The sequence below is a fragment of the Cygnus olor genome, chromosome 8 (assembly GCF_009769625.2).
Source record: "Cygnus olor isolate bCygOlo1 chromosome 8, bCygOlo1.pri.v2, whole genome shotgun sequence".
Lineage (NCBI taxonomy): Eukaryota > Metazoa > Chordata > Aves > Anseriformes > Anatidae > Cygnus > Cygnus olor.
Window position 1 is genome coordinate 508532 of NC_049176.1, and position 22706 is coordinate 531237.

General features: G+C 38.3%; 1 protein-coding gene across 2 annotated transcripts in view; it reads right to left on the reverse strand.

Moving 5' to 3' along the window:
- The window catches only part of HFM1 (helicase for meiosis 1), a 132150-nt gene that overhangs the window by 27182 nt on the left and 82262 nt on the right, over nt 1-22706 (reverse strand). The window contains exons 1-7 of one of the 2 annotated variants that reach the window (XM_040566222.1): nt 13631-14439; nt 7458-7555; nt 5268-5589; nt 4223-4486; nt 3318-3365; nt 2273-2343; nt 975-1107 (exon numbers count right to left, since the gene is read on the reverse strand). In XM_040566222.1, the coding sequence (XP_040422156.1) occupies nt 975-1107; nt 2273-2343; nt 3318-3365; nt 4223-4229 (259 nt within the window). In that variant the 5' untranslated portion in view covers nt 4230-4486; nt 5268-5589; nt 7458-7555; nt 13631-14439. Of the gene's footprint in view, nt 1-974; nt 1108-2272; nt 2344-3317; nt 3366-4222; nt 4487-5267; nt 5590-7457; nt 7556-13630; nt 14440-22706 lie in introns of those variants that run through there. The other variant, XM_040566223.1, reaches the window with a different exon arrangement.

The following is a 22706-nucleotide window of genomic DNA, read 5'->3' on the forward strand; positions in this document are numbered from 1 at the left end:
CAGACAAATTGGCTACTGGATAATCCTCCAGCAGTACATACTCTGATTAACACCTCCATTCCAATATTCACAAAAACAGGCGCATCTTGTTCTCCATCGTTGTTGTACCAGGAAAGGTCAGCAGATCTAATTCCACCAGCAGATAAATACTTCCTTACTGAAAATTCTAACCAGCCGATTAGCATCACTTCTACCAATGCAATTAAGTCTTAGAGCACACTGAAGTGCTTCACCTTGCTATGCTCAGAGAAACTACTGTATGTGCCTGTTTATAAAAAAATCTCTTTACAATACACAGTAAACTCTGTGTTAATACTAGCATTATTGTAAGGATTTGAACTCACTGAAATTAAAAAAAGACTACAAACAAAGCTGAAACATTTGTAAAATAAAGATTAAACATTAATAGCAAGACTAACAAGTATATAACTCTATGAATTAACTAACATTGGGACAAAACCACCCATCTCATCTGCTTTACATGATATGAATGTAGTTCTGCAGGAAGAAAAAGTATAATGGTCTACAGATGTGACTACCTTCAAGTATTTTCATTAGTTTCTATATAGGTCAATTAAAACTCATGAAGACCATGGCTCTGTTGCCTTTGAACTAGTAGACAGAAAGCAACAGCATGAAACCTTGCCAGATAAGCAAATGTTGGAAAAAATAATTCTTTTATCAGAGCAACTGACAGGTACACAAAAGATGCTGCTTCAACTCAGACTCTGACGAGAATTTGGTTTAGTTTCCTTTGTTTCCTTCTCTTTTTTTTCAGGTATATCTTGCTTTCCCAGAGGACAAACTCTTTACAATACTTTTATTTGTCTAGGCAGTGGTGACCACTACAATTATACAGTGCTGTTACATAAGTAGTTTCAGTATTATTAAAACACTCAATCCAGATCTCCATGCCTACAGAATGACATTTTCTACTGCTGTCATCAAAATGATTAAAGCTGCATAATACTTACTGTAAACAATTTTAATATTTAACCAAGGCATTGGGGCTTCCATAAGTAATCTGGTAATAGCTAGTTCAAACATTACAGTTTTTCCAGAGCCAGTTGGAGCACAAATCACAAAATTTCTATCTGTGTAAAGAAGCTAGGAAAGAATGGCATAGAAGTAAATACAACACAGCTATCCATTGTACCCATCTATACATTCCAAAAACATTGTCTAGGTGAAAAAGACACAAAATACATTGATAGCTGGTAGTTCTTTAATGTATTTTGTATTAGATGTGGACTTTAAATTACAACAAGAGAAAGAATGTCTTTTGCTACGCAACTGTCATGGAAACGTAAATGAGTGACACTAACAGTACTGCTAAACAATTGTTTGCAGGAATTACCATTGTTCTTTATCTACAGTTCCATTTCTTCAATGCTCACACACATACACACAAAAATCAATGATATATGAATATGAAATCTTTGCTGATTTTTGTTAAATAATCATTTGTAACATTCACTGTGTATCAAACAACAGAGAAATTCTAACAAGCTGAATCTTTCAAGCTCGACCAATAAAAAAGGTATGACCATTATCTTTTTAATATGGTGACTTTTCTTTCCAACTTCATCTCTTATGTAAGTTATAGGCAAACCTTGTCCTTCCTTGTACTTTGCAAACAAGTTTATATTTAGAAGTACTAAAACATAAGCCACTCCACTTTTTCCCCAAAATGATTGACAACTCTGTTCCTAGAATAACAGAAAATCACCGCTGTAAGCAAAATTTACTGTTGTTATAGTTACTACAAAAAAAAAAAAGTAATGCAAGATTATTTTACAGGCCAATATGGTGTATAATCCTCACTGATGAGACTGATTTCCCCTCTCTCTGCAAAACCTATAACACAATCTTCCTCAAATTGGTTGCTTTCAAAATAAGTTTGGGGTTTTAAAGAAAAAGTATAGTTGATGAAAAGAAAGGATGGACAAATACCACTCTTCCAAAAGAACATCCTTCTCTAAAGATCTGCTTAATTTTCCTTTGAAAATAATTTAAAATACTGGCAATCTGTATGTGTAAGTATACGTGTAATTCACAACTTCACATAAATGCATTTGAGGAAGACATTTTAAGAAGTTCTTCTCTTCTCTTCTCTCTGCTACGCGCAATCCTGCTCACCTATTCCAGGAAGAGACTTGAAATATATTGTACTTTTCTAACCCCTTTTAAGTTCTAAAGTTTCATTTACATTTAGACAATATATTTATCTACAAAGTACTACTTGCAGCTGCAGCAAACATTTCATACTTACATCATCCAAAGCTTTAGACTGTGCATAGTTAAAATATGGAAACTCCTTAAAAATACTTCTAAATTGGGTCGCTTGAGAGCATTAAGGAAATGAAAACAACTGAGTGAACATTATAAAATTTCTTTTTGCTGTTAACGTATCTGAAGTACCAACTGCCACATATATTTGTAATATAACATATTAATCAGCGTAATATTGTTTACCCCAGTTATAACAGTAGTAAAGAAATTCACCTACAATCTCTTAATGCTGATAGTGCTATTAAAGGTATTTTCAACTGCTAATATTGTGTATTTTCCAGACAAAAGCATACAATACAAGTAAGAGGAAAGAGGGCATTGTTTCCTTACGATCCAAACAAATGAGCTGATCCTTGTCTGGACTTGCACTGAAGCCACACAAGCAGACTAATCACAACCATCCGATCAGGCTGTGGATGCAAACGCAGTTGGACATAACACCAACAGTAACAAAAACAATGAACAGCTGAGGCCTTAAAAAGATGTTATATTCATTTTAAAAGACTCAAAAAAAAAAAAAAGAAAAGAAAGGAGTAATACAAGAAAATAATGAAATAAAACCAGAAAAAAGTAAAGGTGAGCAAGGATTTTTTAAAAAGGCTTCTCTAAAATTATCCCTCTAAATAAATGACCCATTATCAAAAAGAGGAACTTTAACTATCTGCAATTGGCAACATCAGAACAACTGAGTACTTACTTGTTTTGGAAATTATGTCAATTCTTACCAAACTAAAAATTTAAAAATTTTAAAAATAAGTAATTTTGAGGATAAAATGTACATGTTTGAAATAAGAATAAATTTGCTTGGTGATGAATGATCTATTTATAAGTTGTTCTATTTTCATTCTAGCTTTGGAGGTCCCAGGCATAAATTCCCATTCGACTCCCAGCATTATGTTACAATTCAAAACTATTACAGTATAATGCATGAGTTCCTATGGCTACAAACTAACCACTATAATTTTGTGAAAGTAGAATCATTGTAATAAATTCAAAAAAATCAGATACAGCAAATAAAAGGATACGTATTTCTGTAACAGCCCTCAACATTTCCAAATTTCTTCCTGTAGTTCCTAAAAGAAATTAAAGTAGTTAAGTTTACAAAAATAGATTTCATTGTTCTCAACCAACATCCATGAAAAATATCTTCCTAACTCTAAGCTGTGCATTCTGTGAGGAGCTACAAGGCTGCAGCAAAGCAGAGGTGATAAAGGAGCTGATAGGACAGGGAGGACATAAGCTTATTATTTGAAAGGACCATGTTGGTGGCCCTTTGTTGAACTCACTCCAGTTTCAGGATGTCTTGCTTGTACCAGAGGCCCTAAATGCCTCTTAATGCAGTACCTAGACATCTGAGAAGCGTAGCAAAAGTTATGCAAACTGAACACAGTTCCTGAGGTGCAGCTTTACCATAGCTGAATAGACCAGGACACTGTCGGCCTTATTACTGCTGGGGCACCCTGCTGGCTCACATTTGTTTTGTTTGCCAGGCCCCAGGCACTTTTCCGCCTGAATTTCTAAAAAAAGTATTCTATCACTTCATCAAAATTCTCACCACTTTCCTCCATTTTTCCTATTTAATCTAGAAAGATACAAGTGTGAGCAACATGACTAATAAACAATCCATTTTTAATGAAGATGAGACTATTCACTGTATCAAGAGACCAGGCTGCTCCTTTTCAAATTGTTTAGGAACAGACTTGGAGTGACACTTTCAAAAAGGTCCAAGACTTGGCACTTTGGAAAACATAACTCTTCTTCATAAATTGCTTACCACAGCACATATAAGCAACAACACACTTAAGTTCCTTAGAACTGTAATATCATTTATCTATATTTAATCAATTACCTTAATTTGAGCTGCAGGAAAAGGTTCTTCACTCTTTACCTCGATCAGTGGACTTTTTTTTAACAGAGCAATAATAATTACCTGTCATATCCAGAATCCTGAAGCACTAGGAAGTGATTTTATTTGAAATCCAATTTTAGATGCAATGTTCCATCATTTACCCTTTGTAGGGTAAAATCTGAGCCTGTAGTTATGGGAGTATGATGATTTATTCTCCACACATCTTCTTTTCTCACTTCTGTCATGTTTTCACTTGTATTACGGTAAGTATCAACTTGTTTCATATCCACTGAACTATCTTTAAATTCTGTATTTTTATACATACAATCAGACAGTTTAAATAAGCTGCAAAGATGCAGGAAATTTATTACTTTGTTGTATGCTACACAGTTTCTCTAGTATTTGAAAAATATACGTATTTATATAAGAAACACAACCAGTAAGATACAATCATAAGAAAAGTTTGGAAATAATTTTAGTTGATCTGACACTCTTCTACCCAAAGAAGACTCCTTTCAATACACGTTTTAACTTTCCTTTAATTCCAGAAAAGAAAAAAAAAAAAAAGAAAAAAACTCCCTGTCCAGATGGGCTCTGAATCCCAATAGTAGATTAACTGTCAATCACTGCATAATTAAAACAATAGTGACATACAAGTTCTGAAGACCAAGAAGAGCTGTGCATAGAAGAAAAGTTAATCTGTAAAACCTCATCTTTCAGGCAGTACTGAAATCACATTGAGAACTGCCCAAGGTATTCCTGGTTGGCTGACCTCTGCTCTGAAAAGCACATGATCTCAGTCTTCTTGCTTTTTACCAAGTACATAAAGAACTCCAAATGGTATTTTGAAGAACCTGTATTATTTATCAATTTATTAAAAATGTATATATAAAAACATATCTCATCCTTACCTTTCTCGTAAAAGAGGCTGAGCTCAGGAGACATTTATTACAGTACCACAATATTGTCAAAAGCAAACATCTTTTTTCCTTACTCTGAAAAGACTTAGTGTCTGGAGCCCTGTTAAAGTACTGAAGGATCAAAACCTCTGCATTTGACAAATACACCTAAAACAATAATACAATTCTGACAGTTGATGATTTATCAGAATTGACTAGAAGCATACCTTTTTCTTAATGTTGAATGGACACTCTCATCATCACCATTTTCTGGAAAATTAATTAAGATTTTACTCTGTGAAAAATTTGCATCAGGTTGCTGACAAATCCCTGTTCCTCTTTTATACTTATCTTGGTCAGGAGACATAAACAATGAAACCATTTTTAGACTTGCATGCTGAAAATTTATCTTCTCTCCTTCTCCTACACTTAGTTGGAGCATTTCTTTTCCAGAGACTATGCCAAAATGAACAGATGCTGGAGATTTATCATTTACATCATTAGTGTTACTCCTGTGTTGTTGTATAACCTTCTGGTGCTTTATCCCTCCTATGATAGACAAAAAAATATTATTTCTATTAATATTCACTCACATTCCTATACATACTCATTTCATTAAACATCTTCCACATAGATTTGTTGTAGCCAAGTTCACATATATTACCTGAACTTATTCTCCTATCTTATTGCAAGAACTTTATATTTTATGACCAGTGGTGACAAATGCAATACATATCTTGTAAATTAAAAAGTTATAAAAATAGGACCACTTTCTCTGTTAATTATACAAGGTAATGGAGCAAAGCTATTCCTCAGAACTACACAGTAGATTAAATTTACTTCTAGACAACAGTCACAACTCCTAATAAAGTCAGTGAAAGTCAGTTTCATAGTCATCTTAGTTACTGATCGTGATTTGTAGGGTTAGTTCTGAGTAGGATCAGTGTCCTGATCTGACTAGCCATACAAGCAAGAGGAAACAGCAAAAATGAGCAATTGGAAGCAGCTGTATTAAACAGCCTTCACTTAAATTTGCAAATCTTTTAACCATATTCTTACAGTTCGGAGTATGTATAAAATTCATTAAGAAAAATACAGTTCATCACCATTTTCTGTTAATTTCAGTGTTATATGTCTAGAAACTTAAAATTACAGTGGCCTGTTTGGTGCTTTCCACAAACATCAAAAAGCTTAATTGAATAAGTAGTTCTTGATGGGATTTGCTCTTGCATATAGTAAGAAAAAAACCACAACTCTATTTTAATAATATAATACCTAAATAGAGAATACCATAAATCAGCACACAGTTAAGAAATGCAGAAATCTAGTTGACGGTGATAAAGCAATGACATGCTTTAAAAAAAATTCCTTAAGGTGATTATGAATATTTAGATGGATAGCATACTGCACTTAGCAGCAATGAATGACCACCTCCAAATTTTGCCTCCTGAACAGCAATTTAGAGGGGGGGAGAAGGAAGTTAGGTCCATATAGACTCTCTGTGTCTTGATGGGAAACAGGTCATCAGGTGCACATGCTGCACTATGTTCTTTGCAGTCGCTTCTCATCTTTCCATGAATCATCATAACACACAGTGGAGTAGTCAAAATTTTGACCATACTGCATATGCTGCCCACTTCTGCACAGTGATCTTGTAGCCTTAAAATGCCCGAAGAGGACGGCTAATATTCCAGACCTTTTCTATGAACAAGACCATCACTCTGAACTAAAATATATATTTGTCTATATTCGCATACCTAGAATACTTCATATTTCACAGCATTAAAATAAAGAGGAGGAATTATCTATCAAGCTAATTATTTGTCAAGTCATGCAGAAAGAACGTCATATATTTTACCCCATATGATTGCTGGCTGTGCTTTTTTTCCAGCTCCCTCTGAAACTCATTTTTTTTCCAGCTCCCTCTGTAGCTCCTCTGCTGCTGGAATTTCAGCAATAACTGGAGCAGGTGCGATATACCAAATGTTTGACTCTTCTTTTTCTAGATCTCTCTCTCTAACATAAAAATGCAAGGTACAATCATTCTTTAAGACCCTCCACATCTAGCTTAAAATTACTAGTCATAAACAACCTACTGTTTCTTCTGCTTTAAAAAAAAAAAAAAAGCTTTTTAATTAGTGTGATTTTTAATCTTTTAATCACAGTAAATTTAAGATGCAAACTTCTGCTAATCCATATTTCTTATAGCCAGAAGATATACCTGCATTATTCAAACCTCAATATACTTAAAAATGTATATATATTTCAAAGTATGGGTTGGGGAAACTTCTAGCCCCAAATTTCTATTAAGAGACAGAAAAGGGAAAAGGAAACAACAATAACAACAAGTTGTAAAATGATTCACAGTCGGGAAATACTTGGGAAAGAATTATATATATTTAACAGTAAAGATTTACCTTTTTTTTGCATCTGGTCTTTCATAAATAAATTATCCAATGAAAAGACCATGTCAGAAGATTTGAACATTTTTAGATCAAATATCAAGTCTTTTAATCTGTAAAAGACAGCACAAAAAACTGTGAAAATGAAATGCCTAGAATTGGACCTGTATAATGAACATAAAGCTCATTAGCGATACAAGTGCCAATATTTCTTTTCTAGATTTATTTTTGCTTTTAGGGCTCTTGACTGTACCCTTAATGATGCTTCATAAAGAGAATCTCTCTAATGATAAAATATGGATCCTATTAACTATGACCAAAAATCCTTTAGGACAGCACTGTAAAAAAACTATATATTACCATGATATGTCAGGAGGGAAAAAAATGCGTAATACTGAAGATCCAGATAGAGATGGTGTTAAATTATTTCATTTCTAAGAATAATGTTGAAATTTGTTTAAACATCTGCAGACTATGTTTTCTCAAATTGTTTCCATTTTGATGGAAAAATATACCATTTGTCTTAGGATTAGATTCTGTCATTTTTACAAAATAAATAAATGGTTCTACTATCTAAAAAAATAATAATAATTTGAATTTACAAGCAAATCAGACTGTTTTTTTTAATCCTTTATGCAAATTGCTTACCTGGATAATTGGACTATGGGCCCAACTCCTTAATGTTAATGGAGGATTCTGAAACATCAGGACCAGAGATTACTGGTTTTTAAACATACACAGGTGTGCCCAGATTGAAGAGCTGCTCAGCCAGGTAGCAGAGCTTCAGGAGGAGGTGAGCAGGCTCAGGAGCATCAGGGAGTCAGAGAGGGAAATTGACTGGTGGAGGTGTACTCCGCCCTCTCTGAGACCAGACTCACGAGCCTGCCACAGCACAGATGTCTCCTGCTACGCAGAAGACAAAAGTTCCCTCATCCCACCAGGCAGTAGGAGGAGACCTAGGCCAAGGGGGGGGAATGGAGGCAGGTTCCTGTTCGGGGTGGTAGGTGAGCCCTGTCCCTGCCCACCTCACCTTCCATCTACCCTTATATAACAGGTATGAGGGTCTAGAACACGACAGTCAGAACAACGAAGTAGACGAAAGCCCATCCCAGTTGGAGAGGATGCATAGGCAAGGCAACCTACCCCCCACATTGCTACATCAACTGTCAAAAAAGAAAGAAGGGTTATTGTCATGGGGGACTCGCTTTTGAAAGGGACAGAGGGCCCCAATATACCGACCGGACCCAACCCGCAGGGAAGTCTGTCGCCTCCCTGGGACTCGGGTAAGAGACTTCGCTAAGAAAGTCAAGCGCCCGAGTATGGCCCACCAACTACTACCCGCTACTGGTCTTTCAGGCTGCTAGTGACGATGGGTAGCAACGGAAGTCCAGAGTGATCAAAAGGGACTTCAGGGCTTTGGGGCGACTACTTAAAGGATCAGGGACAGAGGTTGTGTTTGCCTCTGTCCTTCCGATAGTGGGGATCAATGCCGACAAACAGACTCATCACATTAACACGTGGCTTTGGGACTGGTGCAACCAGCAGAATTTTGAGTTTTTCGATCACGGGAAGCTCTTACGCGACACCGGCCTGCTGGCACCAGATGGGATGCGCCTCTCCTGAGAGGGGTGAGGATTTTTGCTCAGGAGTTGGCAGGGCTGATAGATACGGCTTTAACTAGAGTCGAAGGGGGAAGGGGATAAAACCAGGCACGCCGGTGATGAGCTAAGGATGGTGTGCTAGAATCAGAGGGACTGTGTGCTAGTGATGGTCCTTCAGTCGGCTTCCACAAGGTGCTGCGTGTAGGGAGGCACATTGAAGTGCTTCTACACAAATGCACGCAGTATGAGGAATAAAATGGATGAAACTAGAAGTCTTGGCCCAGTCCCGCAGCTACGACATCATCGGCATAAGCGAAACCTGGTGGGATGAGTCCTGTGGCTGGTGTGTTGCAATAGATGGTTACAGGCTCTTCAGGAGGGACAGGCAGGGTAGGCGAGGTGGTGATGTATGTGAAGCAGGGGCTGGACTGTGTGGAACTTCAAGTTGGCGATGGCAAAGTTGAGAGCCTCTGGGTGAGGATTAAGGGATGAACAAATAAAGGGGATGTTGTTGTGGGAGTCTATTACAGACCACCTGGCCAGGACAACAACACCGATGAATTATTCTTTGCAGAACTAAGAGATGCCTCGAGATCAACTCCCCTCGTCCTAATGGGGGATTTCAACTTGCCAGACGTCAACTGGGATCACCACACGGCTGACACGAGCAAGTCCAGGAGGTTCATAAAGCACCTAGATGATAACTTCTTGGTGCAGGTGCTAAGAGAGCCAACTAGGAAAGGTGCCCTCCTAGATCTGTTGCTGGAGAACAGAGAGGGTCTTGTGGGAGATGTGGCAATTGGTGGCCGTCTCAGTCATAGTGACCATGAAGCGGTTGAGTTTAGAATTTATGGTGACAGAAGGAAAACTGCCACCAAAACTTCAGCCCTGGATATGGGGAAAGCAGACTTCAGGCTGCTCAGAGAACTAGTCAGCAAGGTCCCCTGGGAAACTGCTTTTGAAGGCACTGGCGTCCATCAGTGCTGGTCAGTCTTTAAGCACTGCCTCCTAAAAGCACAAGATCAGGCAATTCCAAAATATCAGAAGTCAGGCAGGTGGGGCAGAAGGTCAGCCTGGCTGACCACGGATCTTCTACTGGAGCTTAGGCGAAAAAAGAAAGTGTACGGCTGCTGGAAGGAGGGTCAGGCGATGAGGAAGGAATACAGGGATGCTGTTTGTGTTTGTAGGGAGAAAATTTGTGTGGCCAAAGCCCAACTAGAGTTGAAGCTGGCCATGTCTGTGGGAGACAATAAAAAAAGGTTTTTTTTAGATATGTGAACAGAAAAAGGAGAACCAAAGTAAACATTGGTCCGCTACCAGATGGGGAGGGTCTCCTCACAGACAACGACATAGGCAAAGCAGAGACGTTTAACGTCTTCGCCTCTGTCTTCAACACTGATGATGGGCTTCGGGACCCAGGGTGCCCTGAGCTGGAGGACCATGACGGTGGGAAGGACAAACTCCCAACCGACCCTGAACGTGTGCGGGATTTGCTGCTCCACCTGGATCCATGCAAGTCCATGGGTCCGGACGGGATTCATCCCAGGGGGCTTAAAGAGCTGGCTGACGTCATCGCAGCACCTCTCTCAATTATTTTTCACGATCTTGGGAATCTGAAGAGGTCCCATTGGACTGGAAGCTGGCAAATGTTGTGCCAATTTTCAAGAAGGGTAAGAAAGAAGACCCTAGCAGTTACAGGCCTGTCAGTCTCACGTCAGTACCTGGTAAAATTATGGAGAGGATGATCCTTGAAGTTATTGAAGCGCACCTGGGGGACAATGCAGTCATTGGTCCCAGCCAACATGGGTTCACGAGGGGTAGGTCCTGCCTAACAAATTTGATTTCTTTTTATGATAAGGGCACCCTTCTAGTCGATCAAGGGAAACCAGCTGATGTGATCTTTTTGGACTTCAGCAAAGCTTTTGACACGGTTTCCCATAGGATCCTACTGGACAAAATGTCCAGCATACAGCTAAACAAAAACATCATACGATGGGTGAGCAATTGGCTGCTGGGCAGGGCTCAAAGGGTTGTGGTAAATGGGGCCACATCTGGCTGGCGGATGGTCACTAGTGGGGTCCCTCAAGGCTCCATTTTAGGGCCGGTCCTCTTCAATGTTTTTATAAATGATTTGGACGTAGGACTAGAAGGTGTTTTGAGCAAATTTGCCGACAACACCAAACTTGGAGGAGTTGTGGACTCGGATGAGGGTGGAAAGGCCTTGCAGAGAGATCTGGACAGACTGGAGAGCTAGGCGATCACCAACCACGTGAAGTTTAACAAAAGCAAGTGCCAGGTCCTGCACCTGGGACGGGGCAACCCTGGCTATACGTACAGACTGGGCAACGAGACGCTGGAGAGCAGCCCCACAGAGAGGGATCTGGGGGTTGTGGTTGACAGCAAGTTGAATATGAGCCAGCAGTGTGCCCTGGCAGCCAGGAGGGCCAACCGTATCCTGGGATGCAGCAAGCACGGCATTGCTAGTCGGTCGAGGGAAGTGATTGTCCCGCTCTACTCTGCGCTGGTGCGGCCTCACCTCGAGTACTGTGTGCAGTTCTGGGCACCACAGTACAAAAAGGACATTAAACTGTTTGAGAGTGTCCAGAGGAGGGCGACGAAGATGGTGAAGGGCCTAGAGGGGAAGACATGAGGAGTGGCTGAGGTCACTTGGCCTGTTATGCCTGGAGAAGAGCTGGCTGGGGGGACCTCATCGTAGTCTACAACTTCCTCGTGAGGGGGAGAGGCAGGTGACCTATTCTCCGTAATCACCAGTGACAGGACCCACAGGAACGGTGTTAAGCTGAGGCAGGGGAAGTTTAGGCTGGACATCAGGAAGAGGTTCTTCACCGAGAGGGTGGTCACACACTGGAACAGGTTCCCCAGTGAAGGAGTCACTGCACCAAGCCTGTCTGAATTTAAGAAGAGATTGGACTGTGCACTTAGTCACGTGGTCTAAACTTTTGGGTAGACCTGGCAGGGGTGCCAGGAGTTGGACTTGATGATCCTTATGGGTCCCTTCCAACATGGGATATTCTATGATTCTATGATTCTATAATAAAAGTATTTTTAATTTAGCACCAACTCTAGGCATTAGGTGTGTTTGCTTTATGTAGTTGCATTGAGGAGTTCCATAGCTCTTAATTTTGCTTAAGGATGGATTCAAAAATCAAAGTTCTTACAAAAGAATGCCACAGAAAGGATCTTAGAGTCAAGATCTTAGGTTCACTGACATAAATAGTAAAATACTAAATCAAGTTCAACATTTCAGAAATCCCAATAAATGAAGAATCCAGTGATAAATAAACCTATAGCAAACCCATACTCCTTACCTACAGAGATAAAGACAACACATTTTTTTTGCTCCAGCATTTCATTGGTAACATGAAAAAAAAATCTTTTAGAGTCCGATGCAAATAGAATTCAGGTTTGCTTAATTACTGTATACTGTCACTTGTGAATCAAAATTTTAAAAATATTTTTCTTCCACAGAGCTGTAAAACTTCAAACATTCCATAGAAATGTTTCAAATTTAAAACAGAAAACATTTCACAATATGAGCAGAATACACAGCATATAATCAGAAATGTGACTACAGTGAGGAAGATGGATTCTAGAACTTCAAACAAAAAAAAAGTCAATGGCCCCTTTACGGTCCCTGTCAGAGCAAGTCTGTAACACTTCGCAAATCTCTGCCATTCCCCAACACCAGACTTTGCCATTTTTCCCAACTCTACCAGCAAAGTTGACTCCAGCAGCACCAGTATTAGAAAACACACTAATCTAACAAAGCTGGTTAATTCTGCCACCATTCTATTGCACACTTTAAATGCCTGTAATCTAAAGCAGGAGTCGTCTGGTTGGGGTATCAGTAGTGCAGCAGAAAGCATCCATCAGTCCCATCAAGTTGCAGCTACTCAGGCAGTAATTATCTGTGTGAAGGGCCACTGAAGAATTAACAACCGCTCCACCAGCTCTAAGGAGCAGTAAACACTGCACACCAGCATGATGGTTTTCATACCTCAAGTAGAGAATCTGCGAACTACGGTTACACAACACCATTTACATATTTTGTCTTTATGCTTTCCACCCTCGAGCAGTCTTTGTTATTCATGATATTTCAACTCCCGGGCCCTTCAAGCCCCCACTCTGTACAAATACTTTATTCTTTGACTGACTTCCTTAATTCCAATTGTTTTATGGCTTAAATGAAAATGATACAACATGCCATGGTCATCCCAAGAGACTGAAAAATCCTGGCGAGTGTTAAAGGTTAAAGTGTTAAACTCCTTTATGCAGTTTTGTATTTGTCCATAGGCTGTCAAATAGGACACTCCCCTCAGAATCCAGAACCAAGAAACTGTGAAAAGTCTCTGGCTCTTCTACATGAAAAAAAAAAAAAAAAAAGGTCTCCAAGAACATTTTTTCATATACACTGTTTGATAGCACAGGGAAAACGCATATTCATGATAGCAGAATGAGATGTGTAGGTGTTTGCACGAACAGCACCAAATATTAATTAACAAATAGATGTTTGTCAGCCCCTGTAAGGAAAGACGTCTCATGTATCTCCTTTAAGAAACAGCTTACCATGGGCGCGTGGGGTTTCCTTATTTTGAGACTTCCCTCCTAAAACCCAGCCCTCTCCTCAGACCACTGCCTTCACCTCAGCCTACTCTCTAGGAGGCGCCAAGCGAAGGTCTCCACCTCCAGGGACACCGACCCAAACGAACCGCAATCGCTCTCTCCCAGCCGTGGACCAAGCGCCCAGGAGGGGCAGACGTCACCCCCTCCAGCGCTCCCAAGGCCCCAGTCACGCTCCCTCTCCCCAGGAAGGGAGAACCTGTCAGAGCGCAGCCCGCCACCGCGCACAAAATGGCGGCAGCTGAGCGGCCAAAGCCTGGCCGCGGCGGGCGCTCGCTCCCGCTCGCAGAGACCTCGTCCCCCGTGTCTCCCCGGGCCTCCAGTGGGGCGGGCAGCGGCAGTACCCGCCCGGCCGTGTCCCAGCACCACCCCGGGAAGTCTAGGTCCTGCTGCAGCTCCGCACGGGCCGGCAGCGGACGGCTCCTCTTAGCCGCGGCAGGGGCTGCGGTTTCCCGCTGGCACGAAATGGCGGTCCCTGGGCCCGCCCAGCGAGGACTGCCCGCGTTCTGAGGCGCGGCCCGACCGGTACACCATGCAATACCCACAGTCACAACCTTGTAACCAGTGGCACAGGAAGAGGCTAAATTCTCCTTAAAACGGCAAAAAAAAGGAATGTGGGAACGTTGCTGGTGCCAGATTTAGGGCTTGTCCAAAGACAGATTTATCTGGAATTACTCTCTCATCGAGAAGTCCGTACTCACTCTTACCCTGGTATAAATTATAATAGGCGGCTGATTTCTGCACCATATGACCTTATCAAAAGGATTCCTACAGGATACAGAAATGAATAAATAAACTGAAAACATTGGTCCTTGAAATATTTTCTAGTAGATTTCCAAAACCCATTCATATACATTCTTGCTGCTGCTGCTGAACTAGAGCAACAAAAGTGCCTCAACAACTTACAAGAATTGAAACAGTATCATGTAAAATATTTGTAAAATGCAGAAGTAGGTTGCTATTATTTTTCCACAGAAATACTGCAATTTCCAATTCTGGACTTGCCACTAGGACATAGCTTTTGAACTAGTAAATTTAAAATAAATTGCAGAACTGTCTCAAAAAGACTAAATTTTAATCTGGTTCAAAGCTTCATGACATTCAACAAATACTATAGAGGCAGCTACTGTAAATATGTATTTCCTCATACATAAATAGATGAAAAGGAGACATAAGATTTTCTCAAATATTGATTTTACCATAAATAATTTTTACTTAATCAACTTTTTGTTTTTCTTTCTTGAAAGTATTGATTAATTTTTAACTTGCCATTTCAAATTCTTAGACATTGTATGTTTACATAGCACAAGTATATTCTCTAATACTATGCAAGCCCAGGTCAACTAAAAGTATGCAGGAAAGGTTATATTCATTTTACAATTCTGTGTATATGAGTTTTTCCTTTATTATTAGTTATTACCTATTATTTGATTCATATCAAAACTGTGTCATATTACAATATGCCAAAATTTACACCACATGTTTAGATGGTTTAATCCACTTCCCCATCTAATTACTGGGCAGAGAGTCAAGGGTAAGAAGCACTTCATTCCTACTTCCAACACAACAGGATCTTGGCGAGCACAGAATAAAAAAAAAAAAAAAAAAAAAAAAGATAAACAGCTTAGAATACAATCAGGATTGCTAATGAACCCATTGTCTGAGATTAAATTCTAAAGCCACCAATATTATTCACTAATTTAAATAAAAATGGAGAAAATTTTGAGGACAACTCATTTTATGCCTATAATAAATTCTGAAACCAGAAAGCATTTTTACTTCTTACAATTAGAGAATGCCTTCTTCAATTCTGGCCTGAGGCAAGTTTCCATCTTAGTTCACATCTGCTTTTAGCTGACCAGACTTTAAAGTTTAAAGTGATAATACAAACAGTTCATTTTTTAAAGCTATTTTTTCTTCAATTCCCTTCCCTAGGTGAAGTCTCCCTCAACACACACACACAAATCACATAAAAATATAGCAAAGCAGTCTCTCAACAGCTCTGAGACAATTTAATTTTTGATTTCCCCCAAGCCTAACATCTGATCTGCCATATGTTTTGAGTCTTTCCAGCTCATAGAGATCACATACTAAGCCATAAAACTCTGTGTTCTGGAGCAACACAACTAGAAAATAAAGAACACCAGACATTGGTCAGTGACCCGTATGATAACAGAATAATTCTCATACTTACTAGATACAAATCTGTTAGAAGCTTCAGTTTTCTCCAGAACTTACAAATTGAGCAAATCAGCTATGAACAAATTAAATGCAGAAAAGCATCAAGATATAAGTAGGATGACAATTGTCATTGTCATCTCTTAGTTTCCTTTGTTCAGCTTTATACACAATTTCAGAGATCTGACAACAAAGCACTGGTCTCTAAAATATGCCCTACCCCGTAACTGAAATCACTGCGAAGTATTAGGAGGTCTTAAAATCACAGGCAAGCCTTAAACTGTATTATTTTTAGTGTTTGCTTGAGATTGTGGCAATGATACATTTATTAAAGAAAGTATAGTAAGATTCACAAATTTTAAAAAAATATTTGCAGTTACAACCTTTTTTTTAGCCACAACCAGGAAATAAAAAGCACAAACTAGATTGCCTAGATGAGGAAAAAGCAGAGGTGAATTTCTTCCATTTTGTCTCGTTGACTTGCACTTACAAACTTGGCCCTGACGGTGCACCCTTGCAAAAACCTAAAAGTGAATAACTTGACTCATGGAAGCTGAAGTTACTCATGTGCGTAAGTGTTTGCAAGATTGGGTCTTAAGAGAGCTAAATGCAGCTTTCCCTGGAAGCTGGCAATACTGCTCTGCAGATCAGCCAGAGGGGATCTCCCAGACTGATACAAGGCACCGCTCCCCTGGGTCCCAGCAAGCAGGCTGCTGCTAGTGCTGTGCTCTAACATATGCTTCCCCAGGAAGTGTAGTTCTTGAACTCTCATTTTTATGTGGCTAAATAAAATATATTTAATGCCCTGTTTTTCATGATGAAAATGTTGTTTTCTGTACTTCTTCACTTTTGTTTCCCTTTTTCAGTTTCTTATCCATACATTTTGTCTTTCAGACATGAACTCCTCCTACTGAACATGTCAGACTAGCCACCAAGGACCAGTCCCATTATGTATAGTATTTGCATCTTACTTCAAATTAACAAAAAGCACATTCTACATTTACAGCTCCACCCTGAACAAATCTCATCATGTACAAACACGTTATTTTATGTCACTTAGTATTTAGAGAGATTAGCAATTTTGCACATAGACAGAAGAGATATTGAGTATAGATTTTACAGTTCACATAGCTGATACTTTTTAATTTTTATATTTAATTCATAGGCTTGGTTGATAAAATGATTTACCCAGAAGGAAATGAAATGATTAATGCTGTGGTGATATTTGCTCCTTCGTAGTATACTTGCTAGGAGGCAAGTCATTTCTGTTTCCCTTTAAAGTAAAACACACAGAATGTCCCACTTATACAGTGTAGGTGGAGTCAGCTTTTGTATAAATGAAAAAATAAACCTGAAAATTGTATGTGCAACCCCTGTTTTGGAAAGTGACTACTATTTTCATCTTGTCAGTTCCAACAATGTGTTTATTTTAAAGGGAGGAAGGGAATTGTCATTTCTAAAACTAGATTGATTTTGTTGTAGTCAGATCTTAATAGAAGCAAAAGGTATAACGAAACTCTTAATTTATTAGCTTTTTGCTCTAAATTACTATGGATCAACGAAATATACTATTATGCAATGGCTAACATCTGGATTCCAGGTTCTGTGACAGTTTGTTCACTTTGACAAGATTTCCTGCCAGTATAATTATTTGGTTTGGATTCAAAACTGCAATATTATCACTGAGAAAAAATTCCAATACTATCTATCATTGGATGACTCAGAAGACCCTGAAAACTAATACATTTATAGAATTCTTAACTTTTATATATTTATAGAATATATATATAAGATATATATAAGATATATAAGATATATAAATAAGATATATATAATTCTTATAAGAATAAGAATTCTTAACTTTTATATATTTATAGAATTTTTCTTAACTGTATTATCAAATCTACAGATTTTTCCTAGAATAATTTTCTCATTTGTAAAAGAATATGAACAGTTGTAATAAAAATTAATGTAATGAATACTCCCAGTTCTGCAGCAAGTTTTGTGCAGGAACAGAGAATTTAAATAATGTTTTCTTGTTGCAGTGTGAACTCTATTTATAATTTTATCAAGCTAGTTCCTTGGAGAAAATTCAGTCTTTTTTGCCCATGTATTGAAGTAATAGGAACTGTTTATGAATTTCATTTCATGTACAGTTTCAGTAATAATAAATAAAAAAAAAGGCCATACTCAGAGTAGTTTTCATAGGTCACCCTGAATCACTGGATAAAGAGGAATTTTTCAGAATACGTCCAAAGTGCTCATCTTCCAAATCCTCACTTCTACAAATATTTCTTAATAATACTTACAGAACAGCTGATTCTGAGTTTGTATTGTAGCTGAAAGCCTGCTAACTTACTGCTGCTCATTAAACTGCCAAAAATATGTATTATGGAAAGAAGAGGTCCACAAAACAAGTCAGGAAATGTAATTCTCAGGAAATTAGATCTTTCTCATCTTGGAAAAGCTTCTTATACAGAAATCTTAACATCACAGAGATATTTGTTGACATTCAAGGGACGACCAAATTAGTGAGTTTTGAAAATATGGGTCTGATATATGATGAATTTTTAGAATATATTTCATTTTATACATAGCACTTATTCACCAGAAGAGTTTATGTCTACTGAGATTTTTTATTTTTATTTTTGGCATACAATGGCTTGAGGAGTAGACTAGAGGTAAGGAGAGGTCAATGCTTTCTGTGACACTGTGGCCACTTAGCATCTATATGTCTGATTCTTCCTTATGAAAATTTATGTTCTTGATTCTGTGTCTATTTGATTTTCTTTAGGAAAAAAAAAAGGCAAATAGCTACTGTCCTCTTTGAGATGCTCATCCACACGCCATTGTCTTCAGAAAATAAACCCAATGCAAAGATTTCTAGAAAAGCTATTCCTATTCACTTTCTTACTTCCCTGATTCCATTCCATTACTAATCTTATTTTGATTAATGTGGAATAAAGGTCCTGAAACACAAAATGTGTTTAAAGCAGCAGCATGATCAATGTGTAAGAATTGGGTCCAGACAGTACGGTTAACAGCTGGATATAGTCAGGTCCAAGACACACAGTATTCTAGAGATAATTCTGGTTGTTTTTAACCATCTTTCCTAAGATGACAGTCTGCTTACTCAGTTATTTCTAATAATCATCAGTACTGTAGCTATGCTGTGCATTTTATGTTAAACAACAACAATATGCCAATTAAATTTCTGCAGACTATGTCATCAGAACACGCTACGGATCCTTAGCTTTTTCAAAATAGGCCCGTGTATACAGATTTTGTTTGATCTCTGGTTCACGTCAGCCTGGTTTTGAAACATACCGTACCTAGAAGAAATTTCTTTATGATTTGTTAGTTATCAAGAATGTAATCTGTACTGATATAGTGGAAAAGAGTTCATGCAGTAATCTTTCTTCAGAAATAAAGTTTACTCTTCTTGGACCATAGTGGAAAGCATGCATTCCTCCAAGTCTGCATTTTCTTCCACATTTATTAACTTTTATGAACATAAATAACATTGTCTTGAGCCTTATGACTCTAAATTTAATAACTGGATGCTTGCTAATGTAATAGTATTTGCCAATAACATCATTAAATGGTTGAATGCAAAACTGTCCAGTATACAGCTATCAATCTGTAGTCTACTCCTGAGCAGAGCTCCAGGACGTTATTCTAATGCAAGTAATAAACAATAGGAAGTGCAAGAGAAGAAGTATTATGCATCCTTGCAGGTAAGGGAAGCAACATCAACCCAACCCTCCTGACTCAGCACCAGATACCAGAAAAACATGTGAGTTTTACAGCAATTGGACCATATTTGATTTAGGAACTGTCATGACATGGGCCTTTGAAAGGTGTGAGGAAACTGTACTGTTGTAAATGCAGTAAGATGTTGATATTATAGTACACAAAGGAATGGTGTAAGTATCTAATATTAAACTATCTACTACTTTGAATACTTCATCATAGTTATTGGGTTCACTGGCCTACTACAGATCTATGCAATTCTATTGCACAAATCTTGAAAGTATTTGAACAGAACATTTTTTTCCAATTTAACCAAATTTATACCTATGTAAACTTCATCAGGGTTATATTTTTAGACTGAAAATCCTTGTGAAAGAAGTGTAATTCAAAACTTGACAACAGTGAGTGTCTTACATTCTGCAATGCAGTAACCTGTACAGATGTTCATCTTTCAGTTGAGTCACTTGAGACCACTGTACCAATTCTGACACGTTATATTCTCAAAAAAAGAAAAAGGAAATTATAAGAGAAGCAGCAGAATTAAAAGCTGGAGTACACTTACGTTTAAGAAATTGTCCATCATCAGATGCGTTTGTTCCAAGCAAACTGTGAACTGTGTATTGCAGAGCACATCAGAAGTAGGCATTGTATCAGATCGAACATGTTCTGGGAAAGTTCCAAAAAGTAAAGGCAAGGACTGAAGCTTGGGGACTTCTCACCATCTCAGAAAACTTTTGAGTTCAAATTGCTATTGCACTTTGACACAAAATGCTGAAGATGGTTTACACACACTCAACTTATCCTCAAAGTAGCAGAACAGCTTTGGTGACAGTGGAGAGCCTGAGATACCACCATGTTGAAAAGAAAAGAACTTCTGTCACACTACATTTTTGATAAAAATGGAAGAGGCAGGAAAGAACACAGTTGAAAAATGCAGTATGTCGACATGCTACCAAAAGAAAGTTAGAAATGAAACACTTTTATAACAAGCTGACTACTGACAATGATACAGAAAGTAGGTGACAGCATTTCAAAGTCAAGACATTCTACGTACTTGTTGATGTGTTTACAACATAGATGAAAGAGCAGTTTCAAGATTTCACAGAGAAATACAGGCTGACACATTGATGTTGATTAAGTTTTTAAAACATCTCGTATAAAGCCATGAAGAAAACTTTGCAATTTACATATCTAGTCCAGCTATTCACTAATCAGCCCCATCACTTCCTAATTTAGACCATATAGATTTACTGTTTAATTTTTGCAAGATATTCAGAAGAGGACATGTATTTAAGTAAAGAGGAATTGATCAGTGGATCGAAGGCTGTAACTACAGAAGAACTGAGGATGTCATAATGCTCTATGCTGACAGGTTTGTGTCTCTTCTGCTGTAATGTGTTTTACATGCTTTCTATTGGAATGCCCTGTCAAAAGTTGAAAGCCTTAGTTTTCAGTTCTGGAGAAGACTTGGAAACTTAAAGAATCTAGCAAGTTGCTACAAAGCACAGTAGCGTTCTCAATTCCCATTTTTCCAAACAGCATTGTTATTACAGCATTCATCCAGAGCACTTCCTTTTGTATGAAGCAATTTAAATCCACATCTCCCACTTTGATTGAAAACTCCAGGTACTCAGTTATTGGGTTTTGTGGTCCAGGCCTGTCTTACCTCTTTCATGGTAAAACCATTTGAAATGGTACAGGATAATTAAACCACATGTAAAGAGAGTGCATATGTGGAAACATGACTGTACAGCTCAGGAAAATCACCTGAGAGTTTGGAGACTCCTCCAACCAAACCACTGCATTCCCCTAGGCTACAAGCAAATACAGTCTTGTGCTCTCTTGTCCAAATATTTAATTCATGCAAAGGAGCCCAACCAGATACCAACTATAAGTAAGCAAAGTGTGCCTAGTGACATAAGTGACATTTGGATCACATTTGCAAGGAGAACCAAAGGGTCAAATCAATATTTAAAAATCAAAAATGCTGTCACATTCTAATAACTCCGAATTGCAGGAGTGGATTTTATGTAACTTTAAAAAGTGTTTATTATGAAAGAAACAGAAGATTAAAAACTTCTACCTTAACAAAATGCTTTTGCAAATCATACTAACTTACAAAAATTAGTAAGATCAGGTCAACCTAAACTGTTATTGCAACATGGCAAACATATAACAAAAAGAAATCTATCTCCTGTCACCTTATTTTTGCTCGTTTATTCTCTTGGCTTTTGTCTCTGCAGAGCCACAGCTGTAAGACCAAGGAGGCCACATGAAATCTCCGACACAAACTCCTGCATGTAAAAAACATTAAATTTCACCATCACCACCTTTTTTTAAACTTTTCCTTTTCCCTCTGCCTTTTTTGTTGTTGTTTCTCCAAAGTGTGACCTTTGGACTGTATTCATGGTCTGTGCATAGACTTTGGAAGTGGAGGGATTTGAGACAGAAACATTTCCTTGGGCAGTAGAAGTGGCAACAGCAGGAGTGCCAGGGAGAACAAAGTGTTAGGATAAATCTCCTAAAAAAAAAATCACAATGCCAAGCTATTCCTCCCAGCTACTACATGCATATGGGGAAGAATCTTTATCACCAGTGCATAAGGAATAGAATATAGATCTTCAGAACTTAGAATTAACTTAGGTAAACTTATGGTATTCATTAGAAATAATACTAATTTTGAAAAATGAAATGCAAGCAAAAGAAATGCGCTAATGTTAAGACACAAGCCCAGTGTTGATACGATTTTAAAGCACTTATTTATGGTGCTGCCTATCAGCAAACTGCATCTGACAGCTCTACTGCTGGTGTCTAGCTATTGTTTTCGGGGATGCCATAGGAGAGCAAAGAGACACAAGGCAATTATTGTGATGAAGATGAGATCTATTATAATAATACCACAATAATAGCTGCAATAGAACAGTGGACATTGGATCAGTAGAGGAGGTTTACACAACAAAAGAAAGAGATAACAGGAAGACCATAGGGTCTTCCTCAGCTAAGCGTGGCTGAGAGACTCCTGGAGGGGACATTTGGGTTCCATCTTCCCAAGTTTTGATGGCACCTACACAAAGACCAATGGCAGTTTGCA